The sequence below is a fragment of the Myzus persicae genome, unplaced genomic scaffold (assembly GCF_001856785.1).
Source record: "Myzus persicae strain clone G006 unplaced genomic scaffold, MPER_G0061.0, whole genome shotgun sequence".
Taxonomy (NCBI): Eukaryota; Metazoa; Arthropoda; class Insecta; order Hemiptera; family Aphididae; genus Myzus; species Myzus persicae.
In genome coordinates, this window is record NW_019102643.1 from 132,936 (window position 1) to 146,071 (window position 13,136).

Sequence of the window (13,136 nt, forward strand, 5' to 3'; positions counted from 1 at the left end):
ACGTTCCGATCACTAGTTGTGTGCAACATGTTCATATTGTTTAGCTTTTATTTATTGAAATAATTTTGTTATAGATAATAATTGTAATAAATTAAAAATGCATATAAAGCTTACAACTGGTTAAAACCATAACTCAACGTTCTCACTGTGTGATAAAAACAATATATATTCTTCAGAAAAAATTTGTTCGAATCATAGATAATATATTATATACAAATAACAACAGCATATCTGTTACAATGGAAAGTTCATTAAAAAAATAAAAAATCATAACACGTATACGTTTTCTAATGCTTATAAATACGTTATATTACTACGGTCAACGGAAGTAGTCGGCAGAGTTGATATTTGGCACGTTTTGCCATATTTTGCGATCGTGGTGTATCATGGTTATGACTGGTTCTAAGGAATCCTCAAAATTGGTGTGATCGGGTAAAAACGAATTTTGTTCTTCGTAATTATTGAATCCCGAATCGTTTGACCATCTCTTGTACGTTGGGAACATCATGGAAATTTCTAGCGAGTCTGGTGTCATTTGTAAGGTCCTAAATATTTAAAAAAAAAAATTAAAAATAATTTGACTTTTGGTAAGACCTAGTAGTCTCGAATCGTTCACAATATCTTACTCATAAACAGAAGGCTCCAACGAATCATGGTACGTGTGGTTGTCGGTATAACGCTTTACCGGCGAAGACGTGGAAGTAATGGTCAGCCGGCGAAAATGTTCGATAAGTTTTCCATGTGGAATAGGAACGTCATAGATCACTTCTTTAGATCCCTAAAACCAATAATCGTTATCAAAAACTGTTTAGTCACCTACATAATATTATTTGGATAAAATAGTTTTAATTTTTTTATAATACATTCATATAGATATAATAAAATCGAATAGTCCTATATATATAAATAAACATAATTAATTTCTATTATCGACGATGACAAATATATCAATTATAAAAATACAATAGTTTTCATGAATTACGAGTGTATACTATGTACCTAACTAATATAGTAATATAATATACATAGGTATTAAATATTAACGGTGGTACTCCACTTTTATTGATCTACGACTCCCAAATTAATTAATTTCGATGAGACAACCCTCCATCAAAATTTAACTTAATATAAAATAGGCATATAGCCAATGCTATAATATAGGTATAAATTCTGTTTTAAAATCACTTTTTTGATTGATATGATATTTTAGGAGGATCTCTATTAAAATGTCATTATCGCACAGGTTGCTCATCACTATATTTATTATGTACTATACAAGTATATAAATTATATTATTTAAATTTGTAGACATAATTTATGAACATAAGGGTACTTACATCTTTAAAAACGTAAAAACCATCGATTATTTGATATTGTGGCTTCTCGTCAAATAAAACATTTTGCTTATGTTTGTTTTTTATGGGCAAAGGTGGAGGCTCGTCGCCCACATCAACTGATTGCTCAGTCCCATATTCGAGTATGAAATCTGATTCCGATTCACTTGTGAACATTTTCATTTTACGATCGTTATTTACATATATAACATCCACATTTACTTCTTGATTATGAAATTCTCCGTCTGTTGAAATCGAAGTGATTTCTTCGTCTTTTGCAGTATCATAATGAGGAGGTAACTCTGGATGTTGTTCAGATTTATCGTTTTGTGTCATTGCTTAAAAATAAATAAACAAGTATTTTAATTAATATGCGATAAATATATATTTTTAATTATTTAGAACAGCACGTCAATTGGTTTTATATTTTTTAATAATAATTAGTGCATTGAGCTGAATTAGTTTTATGAACATCCTGTTCTATAATTAAAAATATAGCTATAGTAAACTTACGTCCCAAATAGTTTTGATTGGTGGCGTTCGGTACAATTTCAACATAGTCATAATCATCGGAATCAGAATCTTCTCGGCGCCTTCCAAAAAACGATACCGATCTACTGATCCTTTTAGACACACAGTTATTCGTGCATTTATTAGACAACTGCCTCACGATCTTTGGCATAAGTTCTCTACAGCTTTGCGATTTCACCGGTTCGATCGGCACACACTTTTCCTGTGGCTTAAAATAAATGCTTTCGTACGACAAACTTCTCGAGCGACAAGATCCCTTGTCGCTCATTGGAGACGACCCAGCAATCGTCTCGGTGCGAACGAGGCCGTGAAGCTTCCTGTAGAAACTTATTCGATGGTCAGATTCGGACTTCCGCAATGCTGACGATTTCCTGTTGATGGCCATAATGTGACGAATGTCATTCTGCTTATTATGCGCTTCAAACGACTGCCTTACTGGTCTGCCATATCGCAAGTGATTTTCGTTTATGACACTGTAGTTATTGCAGTTGGGCTCAACCAAAGGTGTTCGGTAGGGTAACTGGTAGTTCGTTTCCATAATAGACGAATTTCGGTCTCGAATAAAAGCCAGATTGTTATTTTTAGCATCCCGCAGAGCAACAAACCATTCATCTAGGTCAGATTTTGATTTCGTTCTCTAAAAAACAATATTATAAAAACAAATTAACGAATTTTGACCACTAAGATAACCCAGTACCCAGTTAAAATAATTTCTTCAGCGGATATATTATAAATTAATTAATAGTTTTATACGCTATTCTTTCTAACCATGGGCTACTATATATTAACAACATATCTCTATTATAGCTAACAAGCTCAATACATATACGTCATTACACGCTTGAACCTCGTCGCATTAGTGTAATTTATTTTAACTTTTGTTTCATTTCACTATGGTATTATATTTGTATGCACATCCATCTTTTCCACTCCGAGTAACACACGTTTAAAGCTATAAAAACCATACGGAATTTAGTATTTTATTACATCCCGTAAGAACATTTATATGAATTTAATTTTATAAATGATTTTGAGATTATTATATTTTATACATATTTTCATATACTTCTGTGTTTAATGATGGCAAAGGTAGGTTAGTTGTTAAATATTGTAGATAATGATAATCAATTAAATTGAAAGTAACGTATATATAATTATATTAAGATTTATTAAGATTATTAAGTATAAATGCACTACATTAAAATGTAGAACTACTTACATAAATATTCAGGATTCTAAGAACTAATTTAGGATATTAAAACATTAAACTTTCAACCTTCCATAATGATTAATAACCACCTCCGATCAAGCATTTAATATTCTAAATTCTACAAAACGGCATCTTCATTCAAATCTTCTCATATAAAATGTATCGTCTCTAAACCTAGCCAATAAAACCTGAAGACTGAAAAGAAAATGGTTCAGAGGCCTTTTAAACTTCTACCTAATATCACTTTTTATTTGATAAATAAATGTATTACTTACTAATTATAAATTGTAAATTAAAATAATAAATGTATACATAAAAAATTAAATAATTTCAATATTAAGAAAATTATATTTTTTTTTAGTAAAATAAAATGTAATATTAACTTCCGTGTTTTTTTAAAATAAATCGATAACTATGAAATGAAATAAGAATGTTTTTAATATTCTAATTTTACTTTAGACTAATGTTTTTAAGGAAAGCAAAAATGTTATGGATGGATAAGATATTACTTTTTAATTTGTAATAATTGTATTCAATAATAAATAATTTGACATCCATTGCGTCCACCTACAGTACCCTAAATTAATTTTTAGTAGATTACACCACGTAGTTAGATCACTAGAAAATCTTGAAAGACGATAAAGAAATGTTAATCAGCTCCAATTTAAAACAACATTTTCAGACTCATATTGTTAAAAATTATGTTTAAAATTTAAATACACCTGGCTACTTTATAGTATCCACTTAACTCTGTCGATAACTATATTAAAGATATATGTATAAATTATATACATATGTTATATATACATTTTTTAAACTTAATAATCTGCTAAAATATGAAAAATATAAAGCGAATAGTTCATCCGAAATATTTTAAATATGGTTTACACTTTTACATAATATAATAGCTATTAATAAATTATAACAGTTTAACTATACATTATTTAATAGTTTTATATCAGATTATTGTCATTAAATTTAACATCTCAATTTAGATGGGAACTCAGTGACTAGTAACTATACTTACGAAGATTATAGTTTGAGATCTAGTGACAATTTGGAGTTGACACGGACCCCGTAGTGCTATAGACAAAGCAAGGCCCATATTGACTGAACCTCTGCAAGGTGACAAATGATGAGAGTACTCTAACTGAGTTTTAAAATACAACAATAGTTTGCCTTCAAGTACACACCATCTTTTTTTCCAGCGACGTACACCAACAACTCTCTGTAAAGTAAATCAAAGAAAGGTATATAAAATATAAAATATCAATTGGAGCAAATAGCTTGAAGTTCTAGGTTCTAATTCTAGGTTAAGCCCTCCCCAAAGTGGTTGTATAGTCCCCCTAAAAAATAAGTAATAACCGGAAGATTTTACACATTTACAACAATTGTTTAGTAGTTTTCTTATAACAGAAGTCCGGAAAATCTTCATAAGAGCCTGGTGTGGGCCTGGCCAAAATAGTTTGTATTCAAATCATCTAATCCCCCATATCTACTTAACCTATTGCCATCAAAGATGTATTATCTATAGTATACACAAAGTTATTTAATTCAAAAACTACTCTTTCAAATTTTGATTTAGATCTGCTGAATAATTAAAAGTGAAAAAGGGGTAACATTTGAAAAACAGATGTTTTTATTGTCACAGGATATGGTCTTCAAGTGTATTTAAAAATTCCGAAATTCAAAATTTAAATATAAAAATGAGCATGCTTAATTGTCATGCTTAAATAATCACCTCTGTATAAATGTTTCATCGTGTTTATCTAATATATCTGCATTTTGCAAACAATACTGTTTTACTGCGTATATATTTAAATCTGATATCAAAATTTGTCATGCCACATTCATAGCAATGTTGTGTACTTAAACAATTAAATAGCAAATTAGAGAACTTGGTATTAAAAAAAATTAAATCTTACGTTTATTGGATATTAGTTATTTTGAATTCTGAGCTGAGTGATAAATTTATTAGTTTTACAATGTTTTTTAAAAAAATAATATTATTGAAAGTTAAAATAACCAATGCTTTTCATAGTATTTTTTTGTAGGAATTTCGGTGTACAATCTTTCGCAACACCAGTTTTTTACAAAAAAACTTTCTTATTTGGTTTTTATTCAAAACTATACTGCCTCATTATCTCCACTAAATGTTTACATAGAATTTTCTATAAATAATTTTTAAAGTAATTTTTAAAATATTTAATATTTTGAATCTTTTTGAGATTATAATTATCTATTCTATAGACTTTTTAAATTTATTTTTTATTTTTAATAATCTTGAATAAATCAATGTTTGAAAGTTCAAATAGCATGAAAAGGTTAAACATAGTTGTTATAAATTTATATAATTATATTAGATATTCTTAAAAAATATTAAAATTGTACATTCATGGTTTTTTTTGTACTTGCATTTGAAGTTCGAATCACGAAATTTGCAAAAATTGTTATAATTATAAATATTATAAGTATATCTATAAAATGTTAGAAAGACCATTTTCTTTCAGAATTTTTTTTCGTATACAAAGATTTATAATACCTATTGTAATACAAAGTGTTACCCAAGCGCGGATTCAGTAGGGGGCGGAGGGGGCGGCCGCCCCCCCGTAAACTGTGTTTTGTTTAGGAAAAATGCCCAGTAAAAAGATTTAAAACTAATTTTAATACGTTGAGTGCCGCAGTCGACGGGTAGTAGACAATTGTCAATTTGTATAGGCTTATTTTTGGCCTTATAATTTACTCGGTTATCAGATCAATTCTTCCGTTTATATACGTGGTTATTCAGTGAAACGTCTTCTTTTCAACGGTGGATTCGGATTTTATTTTCATTCATTTTTAACAAGTAATCGTTATTTGGAATTTATCAATTGATTATAAAGTTGTATTAATCATAACTGTTTCGTGTAAGTTATTTTTGAACACAAATATGTGCGCTTGGCCACATATTATATTTTATTAGATATTTTATTTTGTATGTAAAATATTCGCCCCCCCCCCCTAATCTCGGGCTGGATCCGCGCCTGGTGTTACCTACTTCATCTTTTTTTGGATTTATTGTGATAAAAATATTGTGTGTACCTATGTCAACCAACGTGAAAATTCAATACATGACTTCTAATACTATCTAGTTAAAAATGCATGGACTTTTCAATTTTAATCAATTAAGCTTTAAAACCAAATACAGATATAGGGTTGATCATAAATTGATCTAATAGTGTTCTAAAAATATCGATACTACATAATATTAAAAGAAACATTTTTTAAAGACATTTAAAGTTAAAACTTTGACCTGAATATAGTTTTAAAAAAAGATTTTTCTCTTGACAAATTTAGTTATTTGTAATTCAAAACATATTAATCGCATGAGCTTGAAACAAATCCCAATGATGTCCTTTTTTATTTTCTAAAAGCAACCTCATTTTCAATAAACTTAGAATAACTCTAAGCTATTTATTTAACGAACCATTTTACACCCATTCTAGTGTACGTCTGTATAATAACTTATAATAGTCAATAAGTATAAAATATATTATAATATTAAAAAAAAATTTGTAACGGTATATGAAATGTTTTTTGAAAAATTAAGTTTAACATATAACTAAAAAAACAGATTAGACACTCTTCGCTTAGAATTGTTTCACATATACAATGCTTTATCCTATTGAATTAAATGTTAACACATCCATTACAGTGTCACAGTGACCTACTCATTTATGAGATACCTACTCTCGATAGTCGATACCTCCTATATACAACAGTATGCAATATTCCCCAATGTTTTTTCATATTTAGTATGATTTTCTACAAAATTAACGTTTGGTTCGTATTGAAAATTCATAATTGTAGATAGTCGATAGATACCCAAAAGTACTAAATCATTTTTTAACTTTTGATTTTTTTTTGACAACTAATGCCTTTAAATTGGTACCATTAGTTATTAAATTTTTTTCGTATGACAAAAATAATTATAATAATATAGACGAGGTATACTCACAGATAGATGCTAACACAGCGCTGAGTAAATTTTTTTTTTTAAATGTATATTATTTTATTTTTTATCAGTTTAACTTGAAATATATTTTAAGTACGCAGATTTTATATAATAATATGTTACATTATATTATTATATTGTATTAAAAACATATTTCAAACCCACAGGCCAGTATACATACACACGCGTGCGGTTAATCATCGATAATACAACAATATTAATAACTCATGAATCATAATATACAAAATTAGTTATAATCAATTTCCAATCATGCTGTAGTTGTTTGTAAAGCGTTAAATGTTAATTTACTATTTTATGATAAAATTTAATTTTTAGATAAATTTAATGACACACATACAAATAATTCTCTAATATACCATATACTATACTAACCATTCTTCCCTTTTTTTCTAAATAACCAGCCATTTTGACAATCAATTGCTTGTCAGGTTTCTTATCTGCAATGTCCGGTTCCATATCTATAACAAACATAAAAATGTAGTGAATAATATTATGAAGATAAATACAGAATACGCATCCCATTATTACTCATTGGAATAAAATAACTGCTGAGCTGTTACTGTGACAAGAGCTGTCAATGTGTCATAAAGATTATTTTGATATATTTTTTTCAAAAATGTTTACCTCAGCATCTTATTTAGGTACATTTGACCATTTATCTGCTACATATCAAATACGATTTCAATAAACTTACAGCAATAATACAATATAAGTCTACTATACTACATTCTTATTTCACTACAACGCAAAGAGAGAAAATACAATAGAACGGGTCAGACTTAGGTAACCCTAATTTGGCGTCTCTTTATTGAAAACTGCACCCGGAGAAAAGTAGATTCTTATGTACCTTTCTGTTATACCGACGATCTGCCAAACCATTAATTCAGTATATGTACAAGTATATAACGTCTATAGAATACAATATTTAATAGGTACGGTCTTATCAAAGACCGTGATAATAATGATAAATTAAGATACAAAATTAAACTCTTAATTAAGCTCAACTTTATCGTTTGGCCAAGCCCATACGACTTTTTTGGCTGTTGATTGTTGACACCAATTACTCTGTATCTTGTTTCCTTCATTTAGTTTAGGAAACATTAATTTAGAAGCCGCCTACAGTAATTTCTGTTCATACACCATAAAGAACTGTTAATCGAATTTTAATGGTTAAAACTCTGGGTACTGGATCGGTTGAAATCAAATTATTTTAAAACCAAATGTATGTTACTTTTAACTACACCACTGCAGTATTTACTTACTATTTATATTCAATAGTTGTATTCAAATCAAAAGCGAATAGGCTTATAACACCAATATAGTTCAATGGTTTTGAATAAAACTGTAAAATTTAAAATTTCTCTTTGGCAAAAAAATATTGTTATATACATAGTCTTGTCTTTGCGCATCATACTTAATGCTATATAATATCCGTTTTCTTTCTGAAACTTCAATTAATTACGGTCTGCTTAACACACTGCTTTAATGGATACCTAACTAGTAACTAGGTAGCCTGCAGGTAGGTAATTCCTTACGTCGAGCATCAGGTGTTTTTCGCAGTTCAGCAATTTAGTTAAGTAAATTTTTTTTGAAAAGTATAAATTTTATTTTTTCAACAACAGTTTAGGAAAGTAATAAGCTAAACTAACTCACAAAGAGTTTTTCATGACTATAATAAAATAATAAATACCAATTGCATTTCTCAACTTATGAAAACATTGAAAACAACTTTTATACGAAACTCTACTTGCAGATTAACGACAATAATTAAATGACGATGGGGGTATCAATTATTCTATCCTATACTAAAAAGTACAATAAATTAATGCATTTTTATATTGTTATCCTCCCGCATAAATACATAATATAATTTAAACAATGTCCTTTATATGAACACCAATTTATACTAACTAGTAGCTGTAAATTGATCCTAATAGAGTACCTATACAGGGAAATCACAATGGTATTCGTGTTAATGCGCTGTTTGCAACTACGATTATATTTACAAACATATTATATGTATATTTATGAACATAAAAAGCATATTAAATGATTAATAAAATCCAAACAACGAGATTAAAATAAAAAAGGCAATCGATAATGTGACCGCGTTAATCGCTCGTAATATGCTCATATATGTGATTAAAAAATGCCAAATATGTGACTTTCTCAGTATGGGAGTAATAAAAATTATGTTCTATAAATCTTGTACCTACTCATACATTGTGTTACATTAAACACTTTCTAATTAAAATTGACCAGTAGATAATATGTACAAAACGAGAGATAAAGAAATTGCACGCAAGTCCTATTTTGTACAATACTATAAACTATACATTTATGTTCAAACACGGTCAACAATTAAATACAATGATATAATGAAATTAAATGTGTCAACTCATAAATGCCAGGTTAGCAAGATATGTATGTGTGGCTACACACATTCATATTTTACTAATATTTTCATTAAATTAAACCATTAAATGTATAGATACCCATCCTCGATTAGGAAGTATACTTGGTTTGAATGTTTTAAATTAAACTAACAAATGTTATACAAAACTAAAAGTTATATTTTTATCTGCTCAATTATATTTTTCCAGTGTAAATCTCACATGCACCAGATATAATTGAACATTAACAATAATTATGAAAATTATTTAATATCACATAATTTTTTAGTTTTATCGTTATTATAAATTTATACTAGATAGAGATACAAAAACAAGTATTGTAGTTATTTATGTCCACCAAGAACCGTTGTATAATAAACTTTATTACTTTTCATTAGGTTTGACTGGTTTTAGATTAATAACAATAAATACAAATATTTGTATTTATTTACTATATATATTTAATATATATAAATATAATTGAGACTAAAGATATACTCTTTAGTCTCAATTATATAAAATTATTGTTCTTTTACTTTGTTCTATACTTCATGGAAATATAAAGTCACGACTATTTGAGGGAGAGAGGAATCCCTCAAGCGAAACGTTTTTTTTTACTTATACTTTATATAGTTTATACATAGTTATTATTCGGTATTCCTAATCACTTTACAATCTAACCGCATCTTTCACATGAATCATTTGTGAGGTGTTCAATAATATACCTATAATACATAACAATAATTATTGTAATGAATAATAATACAACGGTTACAAAGAGTATTGCAGAACTACATAATAGAATAAAAAAAGATATCACATTAACGGCAAAATGATAAACAACAATGAACAGGAAGAGCAAAACTATTGATTGGCTTTGGACATGGCATGTGATAGTGTGATACCATGCTAACCCAAGTTAATGTAGAATAATTATAAGCATATTGGTATATAGGTGTCATAGGTATTGGTGAACAAATTTAACCAAATTTCCTGTCGTATATGCAAAATACACCAATGATCCAAAATAAATACCAACAGAGAATATAGTACGGCCGTACCTACAATTTTATATTTAAATACCAAAAAGTGAAAATAAGGTTTTTCGTAACTCATATCGAAATATTTAAACTGAAGCTTCTCACAAAAATATAGTGGCCATATCAAAAACATTAGACATTGTAGTCATTTTAAATAAAAATACCCACACCCACCAACCTAACCTAACCCAATAATAGGTTCTTGTAAAGACAAAAGTTTTCATGAACAATAAAATTGTAATATTATAAATGTTTACTTAATTATATTACAAATAATATATTAAAATGGTATTAAACAATAAATCCATTGCTTAACTAGGTATTCAGTTCCTATTAATCTTAGACCTAAATTATATTTTGCAATAATTGCTTTAAATATATTATATATTTATACTATAATAATGTAAACAGAACATGGATTCCCAATATATATATACTTTATTTATTAACATATAGTCAACACTCAACATACATTTTAGTTGCACTGCGTAATTTTAATGTAATTGACTGATCCAATTCATTAAATATGAAATATTTAATTAAAATTGTAAGTAAAAATTTAACAATGAAAAATAATATACAACCTACCTACTGATTGCTAACAGCATTATTAATTTATACAACTAAGTTTAGAACAGACAGGGAAAAATTATTACAAAAAGATGTATCGTATCCTATAATGTATAGGAATATGTCAACAACGACCGAAAACATATAGAGAACATTATATAGGTACTTGAAGTATTATAATTTAATTGTAGATATGCTCATCTATATATTATTTTATTATTTTATAAAAACAAAATTGTTGAGTTAGTTGTTCATCCCAAGAATAGATGTATTCCAACTAGATACCTATCAGCTATAGATAAAATTATAAAATAAAATCAAATCAATAAATTATTTTAAAATCTTTATACTTAAATGGCCTTCCTATATACTCATTAGTTTGAATGTTTACAAAAATGTAATAAAAAATAGTATTAAATAGCTTTCTGCCTAGGTATTCGATACCTTACCAGTATGTATCTATATTGTAAATGTATGATTTACATTATATATTTATTAAAATTATTTAGTTTTATTACAAAACCATCGTCAAAACTACAGAAATTAAATTATCCTTAACAATGTAATTCGTAACAAATAATAAATCATAGACTTATATAGTAATATATTACTTATATTAAAATAATCTTGAGAATCCTATGATTCCTCTCCACTATAAATGATTTTTATTTATTTCACCTAATCTATTAAACACGAAGCGTAGTATTAATACAATTTGTAATATAAACAGTCGTTAAAAGTGTTCTATGATCTATTGAGCTATTGAACTTTGATGTGTATATTATGTTTTAGCATAGTTGGTACTTGGTACCCGCTACCTAAATATATATTGTTAAAAATAAAAGGATCCTGGGAATAATAAATATTAGTATAAACATATTTTTTTAACTGTTGATGATGCATTTAAATATTATTCTAAAGTATTAAATTACAATATATAATATGCTTAACACAAGGTAAAATTTAATTAACAAAGAAAAATATGTTATTGTTGTTATATTATTTAGTTATATTAAATACACATGTAAGACAATAGATTAAAAAAAGATTATTTCATAAATCCTGACTGCGAAAGAACTAATAAGTCATATAGTATTTCAATAATTGTTTTAATATTTGTCCTTTGTTATCGGATATTATAGAGTTACATTATTATTTAAATTACTAATGCATTCACATTGTAATTCTAATAAAGTATAGGTACTTACTAATATGATGTATTTAATTAAAATACTTAAATTGAAATCATTATATACTTAGCTTAATAATATGATTTAACTTATTAATAATATTTGTCACGGATTATATTATTTAAACTTTTATAGATAAGTTAACACATTTTTTATGCCTACATATTTTTTTATATTAAAATTATATTCATGTTATAGAGAGTAATAATTTTTTTTAAATAATTTATATCTTTGAATTGCGTACCTACAGATGTCCAATCATAAATAAGTTTCAAAATAAATAAATAGGCTGTGATGGAGTACAGATTTTAATAATATTTTTAAAACAAAAAAAATGATTTTGTATATTATTTTAAACCGTGTTTACTTACTGTTTTTAATTGTGGATTTGCACTAAACTTGGAAGAGACGAAACAGTTACTCCGAGAGCGTAGTATAACACATGTAGCACGCACTCCCGCTTAGTTCACTATGAAACTCATCCAGAAACATGCACACATTTGATACTGGTGGCCGGTGCGGATCCGTACAAATCTGCGCTCTACCGGAACGTAATATTGCATTTGTAGCACTTTTATAAACCTACTCCATAATGAAATTAAGTTTGAATATTATTTTTTACCGACTTTGGAGCTTATGAAATTACGAAATAAACAATATATTGTTATAGTGTATTTAATAAATTATAATACATTTTTAATAGTCAAGAGTTATAGAAATTGAGATTTTTTATACATTATTTTCGTCTGAACACGTAACATAATATTAATTAGGTTAACAATAAATTTAACTTATTAAAACATAACAGTATGTAATTATACTCGGAAAAGACTAAACTATATCGCATGTGGTA

General features: G+C 27.3%; 1 protein-coding gene across 1 annotated transcript; it reads right to left on the reverse strand.

Annotated features, from left to right (window-relative positions):
- Positions 1 to 139: 139 nt before the first annotated feature.
- LOC111032862 lies at positions 140 to 12,797 on the reverse strand. The gene is made up of 7 exons (XM_022313325.1): positions 12,655 to 12,797; positions 7,463 to 7,548; positions 4,103 to 4,303; positions 1,848 to 2,502; positions 1,338 to 1,672; positions 627 to 778; positions 140 to 545 (listed from the first exon to the last, which is right to left on the reverse strand). Exons 2-7 carry the CDS (start codon positions 7,544 to 7,546, stop codon positions 320 to 322), a joined length of 1,653 nt encoding a protein of 550 aa, XP_022169017.1. The 5' UTR covers positions 7,547 to 7,548; positions 12,655 to 12,797; the 3' UTR covers positions 140 to 319.
- Between the last annotated feature and the right edge of the window lie 339 nt (positions 12,798 to 13,136).